Here is a 17,883-nt window from a genome sequence, read left to right on the forward strand (position 1 = left end):
AAATCAACCACGTGACACAAAGCTAGACAAAGACGAATAAAATTAAACATCGCATCATGCGAACCCATCCACGATACTTCCCGCAAAGTTCCAAACATAAATAAAGTTCGCCATTGCATTAATATAACAAAGATCTTATCTTGGGCAAAAGGATTTCAATTCCACTCCTAGAAAAACATCGGAATTTTCAATCGCATAAGCTCTACGAATAAAACCAAATAATGGACATGAATCCATAATAGGCATGTGCTCATCATCACAGCTTATCCTGTATTCCGAATCGTACCAATATCTAAAGCTTGCTCAGTCTTCTCTCTTTTCATCTGAAGCATCTAAAGATGTCCAGGAAATAAACGAGACATCATCGCAAATCCCCCCCTCGTACCAAAGTGAACATAGCATACCAAAAAGCTTTATTTGTTTGATTGCCCTGGCAAGCAAAACAAAAACCGCTATGCACACAAGCAAAAACTTGGCACACAACCATGAGCTTATATCTAACCCGAACCCTATCCCACATTAACAAAATATGCAACAACGTAGGCCTTTTGCTACTCATTCTCAGCATATGTGACAAGTGCTAGCACGAAAGCAACAATCCGGATGAGGCATGGGAGCAAGGATGATTTTGCAATTGCTACTGCCAAAGGTACTCTTCACTCTCATCACAAGACAATGCACCACCAAATCCCACCTGAGCCCGACCCATATCCGAATCGAATGACTGTTTGCAATCTCCGAACCAAGCTGCACACATCATCGTGAGACATTAGAGTGCTAATTAGCCTGACGCGCGTTCAAATAAACTGCAAATGCCATTTTGGACAAGATGAAGCCGAGAAACATAATCACGAAACTAGAATTGGGCAGCATGACGGAAGCACAAATCTGCAGGATGTGAAACCCTAACATAATGCCTCATGTCTTTAGCCTCACTGTTGGTCTCCGGTGCAGATGACGAGATCAACTTGAGTAAGCTAATGACGAAAGGGGGGTAGGAGGGGACAGAAGATGGGGACTCGGTGCACTAACTCCGCTAGGTTCACAAGAGTTCCATCACGAGAGCATTAAAGTAGGTTCAAATGTACACCCGAAACAAAAATCAGCTAAGCAAGCAAATCATTACCTAAACCAAGTGCTTCCTCGGCAGGAAAACCACATCCGCCTGCAAGTTCGCCGGTTTAGGGTTGCGCTACGCAAGGGGTGGAAAAACACAGCCAAAAGCATAGCAAGCTGAAAAAACGAGTAACGTGAAGCATAAAAAGTTCAGCAAAACAGTTGGTAGAACTTGCAAAATGCGAAAATGTTATGGCCCTGTGTAGTTGAGTGCTAGCCTTGAAGGACGGCTTCTGTTGTTCGGCTGAATCCCAAATGCTGCAATGGCTTCAATACGTGAGTGGTGAACCATGACACAATCACGAGTGGAGATTGACTTTGCTAGTTGTTTGTAAAAACGTCTGCAACCCAAGCAATAGCGATGGGGACCTCCACGGGGTGCAGCACCGCCGTGGGTGACTCGCGCACAGAGAATCCACCACTGCCCGCTTCCCCAATAGAACCTTAGGATACCCATCTTGTTCGGAAAGTGGCCACATTCCCAACCACTTTGATCATGCTAGGGAGTGGTTCTTGATATAAACCCACAAAATGAACAAAACAAATTAGTCAGCAAAAAAAGAGAAGCCATCTCTATAGCCTTTGCCCTTTGGGCAAGCCAAAAAAAGAAAAGAAAGATAAGGTTGATCAATATAAAATATAATATAAAATAAATGATTTTTTAATAGTGTTTAACATTTACATTTACATCTACAGTCGGCTTGCTCATTTATGAATACAAGAGACCCGCCAAATTTTCGCTTAGCGAAAGAGTGAATGGGAATGGCGTCGCTGTATCAGACAGGCGGGAGCTCCGCCAGCTATGCAGGCCTCGCGCCACCGCTGGTGGCAGCAGGTGGTGCGACCGCTACCTCTGCTTCGTACGCTCCTGCTGCTGCCTACGTTGCTGACCCTCTTTCTGTCTACGGATCATACACCCCTATGGCCCCCCCCGGTGTTTCTTGGCAGCAGATTGATCCTTTCTTCTCAAACCTTAAGCGCCCAGGAGATGAAGGTATGCAGCTCTCTCTTCCTCTCCATAATTGTCACTGCTTGTGTGAGCATACTTGTTCTTTTCCATCATACCCGTGGGTCATCTAATCCTGAAGTCTGGGATGTATTTTAGACTTTCACGGTAAGTATTTTAGACTTTCACCAGCCGAGACATAATTTTTTTTATGGTCAAGTGTATGCTTAAATTTTTTTATGGTCAAGTGTATGCGTTCTAAGTGTTCCCTGGTTTATCGCATCCAAACACTTACGCATCTTGCATTGTGAAGGACCTGTTAAGTTTTTCCTTTGTTAATTTCTAATTTCTCTTGGTTCAACTAGTAGTTCGGGTAAATGTCTGACACATTTGTTGTTCTGCTGCTGCATTGGTACCTTTATTACTACGCGGACTTGCTGGATAATGCGTGTCATCGTATTACAATATATGTTGACCCCTTTCCTTGTATGATGGTCATTCTACATCGGTAATTAACATTGCGGTATTGTATGACTATTATTTTCCTTGTTCCCCCTGTCATTTTTCATAATTTTCCTCCACAATCGATTTTTTTTGGCTTGTGGCTGAATACACTATAATATGCCGATAAATTTCCTATTGTACCATTTGAAGTCTTGTACTCTGGGGATGCCTTGTCTAAAAGAGCTAGGCTGGACATGGCTCCGACACTCTCTATCTATCCACAAAGACCCTGTGAAAAAGATTGTGTATACTATATGAGGACAAGAACTTGCAACTTTGGAGCAAATTGTAAGTTCGATCATCCAGCATGGGTTCCCGCTGGTGGCATTCCAGATTGGAAGGAGGTGCACATCTTGATTATTGGCTCTCTCTCTCTCTCTCTCTCTCTCTCTCTCAATCTAAATCCTAGACGTATTTGAGTCATTAGTAACGTCTATGCTGGCAATGTGGATCTAGATTTATACTGAACTATGGCTCTGAATTTTTGTTCTCTCTTTCCATTAGACTCCGTTGTTACCCTATTCCTCTCAATTGTGAAAAATAGGTGGGTGTTTGAAAAGCGCATGTAGTAGATGTAAATCTGTGTATTGAGCGTGCCAGCTTGAAAAAATCTTGTACAAGTAACCGTGTTTATATCATCTTTGTGTATCTCTCTCTCTCTCTCTCACACACACACACAAACATACGAATCATATACGATTAGATGTGCTTTCTTCCAAATCACCTTAAACACGACTTTTTCGATGTAGAGACTTTGACAATAGTATTAGTTTAAAGATTGTTTGCTTGGAAGATATTGTTGAAATACCGGTATATACTATAGTGCATGTATAGTTTGATCGCACATGAGCACAACTAGTATCTGCTAGCTATAAGCATTGGGAAGTTACAGAAGCATTAACATCAAGCCTAGGTAGTATTTGCATAGGAAGCACCTCTTATTAACAGGCTTATCAATTGATTTATAACATTAATTTATAAAGTCGTGGGTTGCCCTTTGGCTTTGTGATTGTTTGACTTAGCATTCAAGGAGAATATAAGCAGCCCTTGGCTCCCAATTGTAGGATAAGTTCGGTACACAGCATCAGTAGCACGCGCATTACCGCAGACCCACAATACTCAAGCCCTCTAGTGTTTTCAGCCATCAATACCCTTGGCGCTTTGTGTCACGTGTGCACTTCACTTGCGCCAGGTGGACAAGCTTCTGTTGTAGTCTAGCATCGGTCATAGTTGCATACCCTCTCTTGCACAATACACCATTTCAGCATATATGCATTTTATTGCATGTGAACCACCTCTTAGCATACCTCTGAGCACCCTTACCTTTCAGCTTCACCCGCAATGTTTTCACGATAGGACTATTCGAGTGGTCGTACTTGCTCGCAAGGCAGAGTCAGCACCAAGGTTGGTATTCTGCGACATAGTAAGTCTACCTAGTAACTCGTATTGTTGGTGGTTACATCGTAGTAGTACCTACATCCGCAGTATCCACAAGTTTGGAGGAGTTTTCATCGGCTTATGCCTTTACAAGCATCAAAAGCATTCAACATCAGAAGTACAAGAAGAATCCACAGGGAGAAGTTTGGCAATTGTGCTTCACCTTTAACAGGGGGATGTCACGTGCGCACTTCACATGCGCCACGTGGACAAGCTTCTGTTGTAGTCTAGCATCGGTCATAGTTTCATACCCTCTCTTGTACAATACAGCATTTTGGCATATATGCATTTTATCTCATGTGAACCACCTCTTAGCATTGCATTGATTAGTAAGTGACCTTTCATATTTAGGAGGTTGCTCGACTTAGCATTTGGAACCTATTAATGAAGCCCCTTGTGTGAGGATTAGTGGTACTCATCCTATATTTAAAACTAAAACTTCATACTGAAGATCAAATTGAGACTCAAGATGAGAACACTAATGTTTGATTGATTGAATGAATGCTTGAAAACTGAGTACAATAGGCTCTTTATATAGGAGACGAAGAGACAAATGAAAAGACACGTCTCATGGTGAAGAGACATAACTTTTGTCACGATTGTGACTAATATACGTCATATACATACACTCATGGATGCAGATAGGCGAAGTACCATACCAAGGAGGATCCCTACTCTTGGTTGGTTGAGACCCTTCGCCCAAAAGACATGCCTCTTCGCCAAAAGCTACACTCCTTCGACAACTGGTCACACCCCTTCGCTCTACGGTTGCGACTCTTCGTCCAATGGTTGTAGCTCTTCGCCGAAAGGATGTGCTTTACGTCTAAAGTTGCGTCTCTTCACCATGAGACGTGTCTTTTCATTTGTGTCTCTTCGTCTCCTTTATAAGGAGCCTATTGTACTCAGTTTTCAAGCATTCATTCAAGCAATCAAACACACATTCAGTCTTTTGAGTCTCAGTTTGATCTTAAGTATGAAGTTTAAGTCTTAATTATAGGATTAACACCACTAAGCCTCATAGTAGTATCAGAGCAAATTTTTTTCCGGGACCCGAAGGTTGTGAGTCTCTCACCTTTGCCGCTACTCTCTCCTCCCCTTACCGGAGTGATATGGAAGCAGAAGAAAAGTGGTACACACACATATGCGAGCATGAGGTAATTTGATTTTCTTATTTCAGTTCCATTAAAAAAAAAAGAGACAGAAGAATTGTGTGTGTGTGTGCGGAGTACCCGAACAACTCGCACACCTCCATCGGGATAAACCCCTTTTCACCCGCGTACTCGCACCCCTTCCTGCGAGCAGCCATGCCTCTTTGCCTTGAGCACCCCTTCACAACATCTCTTGCTTGCAGAATGGTCACCTCATGTGCCCTTTTGGAAACGTTGGCTTGCTTTTCATGTTACGCAGCATCCTTTCGAGGGCAATTCTTACGTAGGGCAATTTTCAGCGCTGCCTAAACTTAGCCAGCGGTGCTTTTTTTAAGTGGCCAACCTACAAGTTGGTATGGCCGCCCAACTTATTAACCTCAGTAGGCATCCCCTTGGTGAAAGTTTTAAAAAATAAACAAGAGAACAGGTAACGATGCGTACACTCCAGCGTTTCATCTTTTTGGCTATCGATATTGTCATGTGACACATCCAACCCTATGTGTCCATGGACAAGCTACAACACGACAAGGGTTCAGTCAGTCCAGTCAGTCTAGATTAGCAAGTGTTCTGGCACTTTTGTGAGTGTTCGCAGACCGTGCATGCCGAGGCACTTAGTGTATATGCATATTCTGTGGTTGCACACAGCATGACCATAAGCATTCCCATTAGAATCCATAAGTGTCACGTGACACATCCAACCTTATGTGTTCGTGGACAAGCTACATCATAACAAGGTTTCCGTCAGTCTAGTCAGTCTAGATTAGAAGTGATCTGGCACTTTTTGTGAGTCTATTCGTAGACCGTGCATGCCCAGTCACTTAGTATAGATGCATATCCTCTGGTTGCACACAACATGATCATCAGTATTTCCATCAGAATCCATTAGAATCAATTAGGGGATTTTTTCAGTGCATTTAGCCTATTTTCCCTATTTTTGACATTTTCACTTATTAATTTAAGTGACTTCCCAACAAAAGTAGGTAGGGCAATTTGGGTAAGAAAATATATAAGCAAACCAAAAGTTAGCACTAAATGGCAAATGAGCCAAGAGTACAGCAGGCCTTTGGCAACAGGTCCTTCCCTCTCTCAGCAAGACTCCCCCAGCACCCCTTGGCGTTTTCCCCTTCCATCAAGCCTAGCATTTTTCCTCATCGCCAGCCACCTCCCTTGCCTTGGCATTGTCAGAAGTTTTATAGAGCAAGGGATTGCGCATATGTACATACACATGCATGGTGCATAAAATAAAGGATTGCCCATTTTCCAGAGCCAGGTGGTTACGTGGGGCCCACACGTGTGCAGGTAGGACAGGGTGTACATAGTGCATCGATTTTCACTATTACCAGTACCAATGTGTTTTTTCTACAATAATGAGGAGTTGGTAGCGCATAAAACTTCTTGAGGAAGCTATCCGCGGGCCGACGACATGAGGTAAGCAGGTGCGTCAGATGGCATCTAGTGGCGTCAGGAGGGCGAATGGGGTCAATACTTGCACATGGAGAAGTACGGGCACAACGTGGGTGTTTTCTTGTGATAATTATGCAGAAAGGTCATCATGAGGACCACTTTTTGGGGCCACTTCACGTGGTGGCGGGATGCATTATTGAAAAGAAATGAGTGCCAGGTGTGCGGATGATGCAAAAAGGTGACAACTATGCACTGTGAGGTTAGTTTTTGGTCTCTTCGGGGTCCGTTTGAGGTCATTTAAAAGGCCAAGGGTGCCCAAGTGAAAAATCTAAGTGTGGGAATTGAAAAAAGAGAGAGAACACCAGAAAAAACGTGGAGAAGAGAGGAGGAACCATAGTTACATGGGACGGCGGGTCGGGGTCGGGACTGCAAAAGTCAGGAAACGGGGACGGGTTTCGGAACGGCAAAAAAAAAGAGAGTTTTTTTGGCATTTTTTGACCTACACACATGCCACACACATAGAGCATCACTTTGACCATAAATTTACACTAAATAGACCAAAGAACACGAGTCATATAGGCTGAAATGTGCTAATAAAACATCGATGATCGATGGATACAAAATGAGAAGTGCATGCCACAAGGGCTCAAGAGTCAAAAAGCCTAAAGGACTTAGGACAAGCCTGAGGCCTCAAGGATAACAAAAAGTACAAAGGGCTATGTAGTAGGTAGAGTCGTAGACTCAAGAGTCTAGACTCGAGAGTCGAGTGATCAATGATCATCAAACTCAAAAAGTGCTCGCCTGCTGAATCTCCACATCGTCGTCGTAGTCGAGGTCGTCAGCGACGTATGAGGGCTCCGGCTCGGGAGGCTCGCATTGAAGCTCGAAATCCTCCTCTAGCTCCTCCAAAAGAGTATCGGCCATAGATGGATTCTCTTGTGCCATCTCCCACTCAGTGAAAGGATCTGCCTTGTGTGTGACGCTCTTGGCAAGCATGCGCAAGTTAGCGCTCACAAACACCAAATCATTGGCCCTCTGAACCCCAAGGCGATTCCTCTTCTTAGAGGCAATGTGGTTGTACACACTCCATAGTTGCTCCAAGCAACTAGTGGTACATGCTTGGCTAAGGACACGAACAGCCAAGCGCTGCAAATGTGGGCCATCTCCTCCATAGTCCTCCCACCACAAAACCGAGCCAATCTTGTTGCGATCAAGCTGTGCATCTACACATCCATAGGAGCCCTTCTTTTGCCTGTAGTTGAGTAGCTCGTCTCTAATCTTGCGCCTAATGTCACTGCTAGGCTCAAGGCGCTCCAATGCAAGCCGCCATCCTTTGCTCACCTCCTTGTCGGTCTCTTGACGCCTTCCTTGAAACTCAGGGTCAAGCACATAAGCTGCCGCATGAAGTGGAGAGTAGTATCCATTCCACCTCGACTCACACAAGCCATGAATCTCCGCATACTGAACAGGGTCAGGCACAAGCTTCTCAAGTGCCTCTATCATCCGATCCATGGCTTCGTAGACTTTGCCAATGCATGGCTGCAAGCCATCCACCACTCGAAGTAGGTGTAGAATAGGCTTGACCATGGCGTCAAGAGTCTTCACCTCCTTCCACCAAGCGGCGTCGTCGGTCCATTCTCGGCATTTCAATCCTACTGCTGATGTAGACTCCGGCATGGCCTGGAACTTATCACTGAGAAAGAGGCCCCTTAAGGCTCCGCCACATGTAAACAAGCGGTCTAGCATAAGCCAATTGAATGCAAATCTTGTCTCTGAATATTTGAGCAAGGACAAGTGGCTCCTCTTTGAGAATTCATGGCGCACTTTTTGATGGTTGAGCACAAAGGAGACAATTCGAGAGGCGTCACCAATGGTGGGTGAAATCCATGACAAGTTCCTTATGTCCTTGAGGAGGTTATTGAGGCAATGCGCCATGCAAAATGTGACATGGATGCTGGGATACATGCCCTCAATGATAGCTCCGGCTGCCCTATTTGACGCCTCTTCATCTGCAACCATACAAAGGAAATCCTCCGGGCCGGTGATCTCTATGGTGCTTGTCCACTCCGCAGCAAGCATCTCGGCGGCCTTGCCTCTATCGGATGCATCATGTGACTCCACAAAGTACATTTCCCCTCGAGAGTAGGCCACCACCCCGTGGATGGACCGCTTGCGGGTGTCGCTCCATCCATCTACAAGAAGAGAGACGCCATTGGTCTCCCACAAATCCTTTGTTGCTTGGGCCGCTTGCTCCACGGCAAGCTTCTCTTTGTCAAGGAGGGTGGTGCGAAGCCTCTCCGATGAAGGTGGCACATAAGAGGAGCCATATTCCCCTATTTTCGTAACCATGGTTCGAAAGTATGGAGACCTATCCACACAAAATAGAGCATGTTGTGTTAGTATGGAGACTCGAGAAATTATAACCCATTATGAATACAAAATGGAAGATTGCAATGTGCATATGCCAAGGGAAACTCACCGCGAAGCATGGAAGGCAATGTGGTCGTGGAAGAAGAATCGGGCAACCGACCTATCCACCTCTTCCTTCAATTTAGGATTCCAATTTTCGTTGAGAGTGGTTTGGCGATGCGGAAGGGAAGAGGACGGTGTAGATCCATGGCTCTTGAAGGTTCGAGAGATGTCGTCAAGGTTGGCTTCCCTTTGCTCTCGCAGTGTCGCCGTGGCGGAGGGATCAACGGCAACAAAACGGCCCCTCTTGGCTGCTTGCGCAACCTCATACACCGTGAGCTTCTCAAGAAGGTCCAACCTCTTCTCGGGAGCTACATGAGGGCAAAACTTCACCTCGTGACCGGGTTCATGAAGAAGATGGGCTCGCACTTTGTTTGAACCACCCGATCTCTTGTATGGACATAGCTTGCACGCCCATGGTCTTGCACCGCCACCTTTGCCACGCGAGCTAAAGTCGACTTCATCCCACCACTACCACGTTTGCACGGCGGGCCTCCTTCGAGAAGAAGCGGCTTCAGAAGTGGAGTTGGCTTGAGATGACATGATGGTGGAGAGTCGAGAGAGTAGAGCTTAGAAGTTAGAAGGGTTAGAGGAGAGCTTGTGTGGAGAGAGAGTAAAGGAGAGCTTCAAAGTGGGTAGAAGAGGGAGAGGAGAGCTTCAAAGTTCAAACTTGAGCCTTGAGCTTGAGGGAAATGGAATGAGCTTGAGCCTTGAGCTTGAGGGAAATGGAATGAGCATTGAGCATTGAGACTATGAGTATTAAGAGGCCCAAGGGAGCCTTTTATAGCCTCCCAAGGGCCAAGGCTTAAAAAATATGGCAGTTGGGGTTGCACAGAGCCGTTGCAAACGGTAAAAAACGGCCATTTTTTTAAATCTGTTCCGGTCCGACCCCGGTCGACCCCTGTCGTCCTCGTTCGGTCCGTTCGACCCCGGTCCGTCCCCCCTGCGACCCGCCCGTCCGTCCCGTTTTCCGTCCGTCCCTCGGCGTTCCCAGCCGTTCCCGGCCCGGTTACGGCCGTCTCCCGGCCCTAGGGCCCGTCCCCCCCGTCCCTTGTAACTATGGGAGGAATAGCCGCAGGTGTGTTTTTGGGGTTTTTGGAGCCTGTTTTGGCCGAAATCTGATTATCCGAGGTCGGATTTGAGCATTTTGACATTATAGACTGGGTTTTGGGCCGTTCCGGACTCCTCACTCTTTTTCTGCTAATTTTGCTGTGTAAGTTTCTCCTATGAGCGAAGCGTTCTCCTATGAGTGAAGCTTCTGTTCCAGTTTGTGATTGTATCTGGCATATTTTACCCATATTGTGTGAGCTGTTTGCCCCATTGGTGTTGGCCCAAGCTCAATTGTCATAGTTACAGGGGACGGGCCCTAGGGCCGGGGGACGGCCGTAATTGGGCCGGGAACGGCTGGGAACGCCGAGGGATAGACGGAAAACGGGCCGGACGGGCGGGTCGCAGGGGGGACGGACAGGGGACGGCCGGGGTCGGACCGGGGTCGGACCGGAACAGATTAAAAAAAATGTCCGTTTTTGACCGTTTGCAACGGCTCTGTGCAGCCCCAACTGCCTTAAGTATGACTTTCTCGAAGATAAAAGCAAGAAAGTCCGAGAGTTTAAAGAAGGTGGCCACTCGATCAAGTTTGATACTTTTCAGGATACTCAGATGCTTCGAAGGCTTTGTCTTTTATACAGCAGTTTGACATTGCTTTCGCGGGAGGACGCTATTCAAAGCACTCCAAGATTCGGAGAGCTACCTCTTAGCTTAAGGGGAATGCTCGTACTTGGTGGTCCACGCTTCTTTTAACAAGAGTGCGCCAGTTAAATGACTGAAATTTAAGAAGCTTTTTATTTCTTCTCGGTTGACGCAAGAATATGAACGAGATGTACCAGCTGCTTGGAACCATCTTCGGATGACCAAGAAAGACACAATCAATGCTTATTGTGAAAGATTCTGGAACTCTTTTCTACTCGCCTCTTCATTCAAGAAGATCTCGTTCAGAGAATAGATTGAGCGGTTTACCTTGGGTGTACCTACAGAGATCCGAGATCACTGCTTGGAACAGAAGTCAACTTCTATTCAGGAGTTGATGAGTCATGCGAAGCGGGGCTTTGCCATTCACTCTGGCAGTCTGACCTACCCCATAGATGAGGCCATGACACAACGAGCCGAACAAACTTCTGGGAATGAAAGTAGAAAGAAAAAGAGCAACCGAGAGAAAAAGGATGCACGACCCAAGCTTACTCCTGAGGAGAGAGCTCGCTTCATCAGAGAGGGGAAGTGCTTTGGATGCACGGAACATGGACATATCTCCGCGAAGTGCCCTAAAAAGGCACAGAAAGAACAGAATGATAGAGACGACGACAGGTCTGAGAGTTCGAGAGCAGCTGAGGAATGTGGCAGAAAAGGCAGATAGAAAAGCAGAACTGGTACCACATGGCGTGGGACCTGCACCGAATCTAATGAATGAAAGTACAAACTTTGCCGCTTTTGGGGCAAAGTGAAGGATTAGGAAGCTCTTTTGAAGGGGCCAAGGCCAACTTCTTTTCACTTGGAATTGGCGGCTCGATTTGGAATTACGCCCGACAGACTGACGCCACAGGCAGAGGTAGTTCGACTGGCACCCGGATGGGATGTTGCCATTACACCGAGCATTGGCAAACTTTGTTTGCAATGACAGGGGTGTTTAGGGCACGCGAGTGACGTTCTACTCAGGATCCCTTGGTACCACAAGAACTACGCCGTGGTTGACTACTGGGCCGAGAAAGCGACTTTGATAAATGAAGGGCTTAGAGATTGTACTTGATGAACTTCAGTTTCTTACTCATTCTTTTGGGAGAGAACTGAACGCTGGATAAAGGTTGAATATGTTTTGACTTGAAGAAAAGAACGCCAAGATTTTTTCTCCACGCTCATGCCGATTTGCTTTTGAGAGGGCCTGAAGATCATACCATTGATCTGATATCTGGAAGCACGCCACCGAATCGGCCACCTTATCGTGTGAGTCGAGTACAGAATGAAAAGATTATGAACACAGTGAAAGACCTCTTGGAAAAGGGTCTTGTCCAGCCTAGTACTTCACCGTATTGCTCTCCAGTGTTGTTGGTTTTTGAAGAAAGACAGATCTTGGAGAATGTGCATCGATTATAGCACTCTCAACGAAATCACCATCAAGAACAGATTTCCGATTCCTAGGATCGATGATATACTCGACAAGTTACAGTGATCCTCGTGCTTTAGTAGGATTGATTTGAAGAGTGGATATCATCAGATCAGGATAGCGCCAGGAGATGTCTACAAGACAACTTTTCGGACGACTTTTGGGTTATTTGAGTTTTTGGTGATGCCTTTTGTCTTAACCAATGCTCCTGCGACATTTAACCGGATGATGGACAGGATTTTCCGAGAGTACAGGCTATTTGTTGGCACTTTCTTTGACATCATTGTTTTCTCCAAGAATGAGGCAGAACACAGAGATCATCTGCTTCAAGTCTTTCAGGCATTACGAGATCACACGTTAGTGATTAATGCAAAGAAAAGTGAATTTTTCCTACCAGAGATGCACTTTTTGGGACACATTGTTAGCACCAGGAGTGCAAATGGACCCGGCCAGGATAGAGACTATCCGTGATTGGCCCGATTTGAGGAATGTGCATGAAGTTAGAAGCTTCTTGAGACTGTGTTCGTACTACTGGCGGTTCATACGAAAGTTTGCAGAGGTTGCTTCCCCTTTGCATACCTTGACACAAAAAGGAGTACCTTTTTCGTGCGGACCCATAGAGGTGATTGCCTTTCGGACATTGAAAGAGAAATTGACTACGGGACCTATTTTGACTTTGCGGGACTTGCAGAAGTCATTTGAAGTATATTGTGATGCTTGTGGTCGTAGTCTAGGTGCGCTCTTGATGCAAGAAGGCCATGTCATAGCTTACGAGAGCCGTTTGTTCTCTAGGCCGGAGATGACAGCACAGATTTATGAGATAGAGCTATTGGCGGTTATCCATGCTCTTACTCAGTGGCGGCATTACCTACTCGGAGCGGATTTTACTGTCTTTACAGACCATCAGAGTTTGCGCTACTTCTTGTCACAGAAGCAGCTTTCGGAAAAGCAGATGCGGTGGGCGAACATCTTGTCACACTTCCACTTCCAGGTTGTCCATGTGCAGGGACAGAAGAATGTGGTGGCAGATGCTTTGTCTCGGAAACCGTTGGTTCTGGCTATTTCCGCGATACATCATAGGAGCTTTGAGGATATGGTCGATCAGTATGCCACAGATACAGATTTTGCAGATATTTTCACACAGATACGGGATGGGGAGATAGTAGCTGGATACTCCCTTTGGGAAGGCTACTTGATGAAAAAGACTATGTTGTGCGTTACACAGCCGTTGAGGGAAAAGGTTATGACTGAATGCCACTGTCCACTTTTTACGGGTCACCGCGGCATTGCTACCACCATGAAAGGGGTAGAGAGAGATTTTCTTTTGGCGGAGACTCAAGAAGGATGTGGAAGAGTTTGTGCGCAGTTGCTTGGTATGCCAGAAGGTCAAGTTTGACAGGCATAAGGCACAGGGATTGTTACAGCCTTTACCCATACCCACCCGCCCCTGGGAAAATATTGAAATGGATTTCATTTTTTTTTGATCTCTCGAGAACACAGAATGATCACGATGATTTTCCGATTACATGGCACGTCTGAGACGATTCTCTCCGACAGAGACCCCAGATTTATGAGTTTGTTTTGGAAGGCAATTTGGGAGAACATTGGCACGCAGTTGCAGTTCGTCATCGTTCCACTTGTAGACTGACGGGCAATTTGAGATTGCCAATTCAGTGATTTTAGATTTATTGAAGTCTTGTATCTCGGATCAGAAGACTCAATGGGAAAAGAACTTACCTTTGGTGGAATTTGCCTACAATAACACGATACACTCTTCGACGGGGAAGACGCCATGTGAGATTGTTGAAAGTGTTGCGAAGGTTCCATCCTTCCTGAGCATGAAAGATTAGAAATTTGAAGCGGATGAATATTCGCGAGATTTGGATACGGCTTTTGCCAAGGTTCGCGAGACTTTGCAGGAGTCTCAAGAACGACAGAAAAAGGTAGCGGATCGCCATCGTCGCGACTTGAAACGAAGGAGGATGATTGGGTGCTCTCACTTTTGAGAAGACACGCCTAAGAAAGAAAAGGGAAAGGAGAGGCTTTTTTCAAAGCTTAGTATGCGATACTACGGACCTTTCCAGATCACTGACAAGATAAATGATGTCTCCTTCCGATTGAAACTGCCAAATACTTGGAGGATTCATAATGCATTGCATGTGAGTCTCTTGAACCTTGTTAAGGGTGATGTGCCTGATGATGGGGAGCTTGATGAGCAACCCGAAGTGGAAGAAAACGAGAAAGTCCTTGTTCCTGAACAGATTTTGGCACATAACGATACGAAGAAAGGTAAAGTCCGAAGGCGGGTTCTTGGTTTAGCTCAAGAACTTTCCTGCATTTGATGCGAAGTGGATGGAGGAGGAGGACCTAGCAGATACTCCTCGGATTGTGAAACTTTACCTCGATGTTTTGGTTTACCATAGTCTACTCCAAACGGAACCCAGAAACTCAGCCTGGCCGAAGATATGGTGTAGTGGGATGCACAAGAGGGGAGTTACTCCGCTCCTTTGTCAACAGATGCCTCGATTTTTGATACCAAAGTCACTGATGTCTCTTTGAGCTTCAGGGATACTGAGAGCTGACAGTATTCTGCTGGATGACTTTATGAAATGGAATTCCGGATAATGATACTGATTTGTTCTTGACTTCTTGTGAGTGCAGGAATTGATAGCCGAAATGACTGCAGCATTTTGGTTCGATTGATCTCGAATAGACATGGTTGCAATAGGGGTTAGTCAATCGGACATTGATGAGGTCCCGATTGGACCTAGATGTGATTGCTAGCTACATTGCCGATAAATCGTGGTCTAAGATCCGAATGAATGTTGAATGTCATGTGATGTCTGGTGATGTCTTGTGATGTCGTGTGATGTGACTGTCGATTTTGTACATGTGCTAGATGTGTGTTTCTAGTACGTAGGTACTAACAGTCAGTGTCTGCTAAGACGGTTTATGGCTTTTGTCGGTTTTGCAGGCGTAATCGCGGTCGATTACAATGCTTTCAAGAGGGGGGTATGTCACAAAGTGATGACGTGGCAAACAATAGAAACCCTAATTTCCGGAAATCGCGGAGGCTAAGAAAAAAAATAAATAATTTTTTTTTTTTGGGAAAATGATGAGCGACGCGAATTTTGCTTTTTTTTTATAAAAAAAAAGAGAAAAGACTCTCTAAGAGAGAGAGAGAGAACTGATGCTTTTGATTTTAAAAGCTTTTGGGGCTCTGCTTTTGGGCATCCCTTGTAACCTTTAAATTAGTGGTGAGGGCCTCACTTCTCAGAGCATCTGGACGCAGAGTCTGAGAGTGAAACCCTAACCGCTCTCTTGTACTTTGATCTGATTAATAAAAAGAAATACTGAAAGGGGCGCCAGTCTTTGGGGCCAATATCTCTAGGCACGGAACTCCGCCGGGCCAGTGCAAATCTATTGTGATCTGTGAATTGTTTTGAAGTGGTTATTTGGTGCTGTCGCGGTTGATTCTTGACTTGCAGTGTCCAAGTCTGTTACACCAGGGGGGTTGTGTAAGCCGAGTGGTGCCCCATAGTGTGTATGTGTATCTTCCCAAGAGTGTGTGTCAGGTCGTTATAGAGGCGTTCTGTGTGTTTCCATCCCGCTCACAGCGTTTTCAGCAAGATCTGGACCGCATTGCCTCCTTTGCATCTAGCGTTTTCATCACCATCAGAGGGCTGCAAATTACCAGCGTTTTCAGCTTTCATTCGCAGCAAGACAGGCAGCGTTTACAGCCCTAACGACAGCAGGTAAACCAGCGTTTTCAGCAGCAGGTAAACCTGCGTTTTCTGACCTAACCCACTACAGTCATCAGTGTTTTTGTCAAGAAAAATCAGCCTCCAAAAACGCAGCCAAATCTGCGTTTTTCAGCAGTCCAAAACACCCCGGAAATTCAGCAATCACCCACAACAGATTTTTAGTAGATAGCGTTTTTGGACAGCAGTTAGATCCATCCCCATTCCAGCCATAATGTCGTCATTGCCATCCCGGTTGTCGTCGTCGACATAGCCTAGATCTGCATCAGTTTCATGCATCATCATTGTACCCGTTTGTGCAAGCATAAGTAGACCACTCTCGCTGACAAGAGTGGGGCCTTCGGAGGAGGGTTTTACAACGTCTCTGGTGTCGTATCTCTCTTCTCTCTCTATCTCTCAGTCTCATACACTTACACGCACAGTGTCCATTCACTTTGTTTGTGATCATAGCATTCTCTCATTAAGAACGAAAGGCTCTCCCTTCCATAAGAACAAAAGGAACCTTGAGCATAGTTCGGAGCACTCATTTTGAGCAAAGCGCAAACATTCATTTCGCTGCACCAACAATCAGAATTCTTCAGGGGAATTTTCCAGTGCATTTAACCTATTTTTCCTATTTTTGACATTTTTCACTTATTAATTTAAGTAACTTTTGTTGAAAAGTAGGTAGGGCAAATTGAGTAAGTTTGTATTTAAGCAAACCTAGGCTAGCACTAATTGGTAGAAGAGGCAGCAGGAGCAGGAGCAGGAGCTCAACATGCAACTTCTCAACAGAAACCTAGAGGCCTAGCGTTTGCTGCATCAGCAAGACAGCCCTAGCATTTTTCATCTACAGACCAGCCTTGGCGATTTGTGCACAACAGATCAGCCCGGCGTCAGCACGACAGAGCAGATTAGCCTAACGTTTTGCAATTGCAGAACATCCGGGGACAGTAGAACCATTTTTAGCCCTATCGTTTTTGATTTGCAGATCAGCCCCGGCGTTTTACAGATTCACAGCGACGGAACACCGAGAAGCATCAGCGTTTTCAGTTTTCAACCTTTAGACATCGTAGAAGAAGTCGCGAACCTCGTAGATCTCACCTTCCCGCAGCAGTTCCTCGCCGCACGGTCAGTTTCCGCAAGGTTTATAGTTTCAGCCCGGAAAACGCAAATTTCAGCATGTGCGTTTTCAGCGCGTCGTCGTCGCATCGTCGCCATCGACATAGAGTCAAAATTCAGCAGATAGAAGATTTGCAGATTTCAGCCCTTAGAGTTTTCAAATTCAGCCGTCTCGTTGTCGTCCTCATCGTCGTCGACATCGTCGGCAAGTCCAAGCATTGTAGAGATTTGTGCAATCATAAGTAGACCGCTCTCGCCATAGAGAATGGGGCCTTCGGAGGAGGGTTTACAACGTCTCTGGTGTTGTATTCTCTTCTCTATCTCTCAGTCTCATACACTTGCACGCACAGTGTCCATTCACTTTGTTTGTGATCATTGCACTCTCTCATTAAGAACGGAAGGCTCTCCCTTCCATAAGAACAAAAGGAACCTTGAGCACAGTTCGGAGCACTCATCTTGAGCAAAGTTCAAACATGCATTTCTCTGCACCTTACATAGGTATCAGAGCTTTGGCAGTGTTCTGTATCAGTCAAGGAAAGAACCACAAGAATCACAAGAATTTTTTTTGCTTGTTGTGGTCGCACGAACCCAAGTTCGCTTGGGCGTGTCAATTCCTAATTGTGTTTTCGAAGAGTGACAGGAATCCCAGGAAAGAAGGGCTTGTCCGGTCTCCCCTTGTGCCTCTTTTCACTCATTTAAAGCGGACCGTGCACTTAGCGGCCGGCCAATCGACGTGAGGTGGGAAAAAGAAACCTTGGTGTGAGCGCAAGGCCGCCAAGGGGTGCGCCCGCGGAAAAGAGCAGAACTCGGGTGAAGAGAAGATCCTTCTCAAACACAGATTGC

The 17,883-nt window shown here is 45.8% G+C and overlaps 1 protein-coding gene across 2 annotated transcripts in view; it reads left to right on the forward strand.

The window, feature by feature from the left end:
• Positions 1-1,831: 1,831 nt before the first annotated feature.
• The window catches only part of LOC147446766 (zinc finger CCCH domain-containing protein 37-like), a 92,877-nt gene continuing 76,825 nt past the window's right edge, over positions 1,832-17,883 (forward strand). Inside the window, exons 1-2 of one of the 2 annotated variants that reach the window (XM_086525943.1) lie at positions 1,832-2,110; positions 2,717-2,910. In XM_086525943.1, coding sequence (XP_086382069.1) covers positions 1,873-2,110; positions 2,717-2,910 — 432 coding nt within the window. In that variant the 5' untranslated portion in view covers positions 1,832-1,872. The remainder of the gene's footprint in view (positions 2,111-2,716; positions 2,911-17,883) is intronic. The other variant, XM_086525944.1, reaches the window with a different exon arrangement.

The sequence above is a fragment of the Adiantum capillus-veneris genome, chromosome 12 (genome assembly GCF_014529385.1).
Source record: "Adiantum capillus-veneris isolate H3 chromosome 12, ASM1452938v2, whole genome shotgun sequence".
Lineage (NCBI taxonomy): Eukaryota > Viridiplantae > Streptophyta > Polypodiopsida > Polypodiales > Pteridaceae > Adiantum > Adiantum capillus-veneris.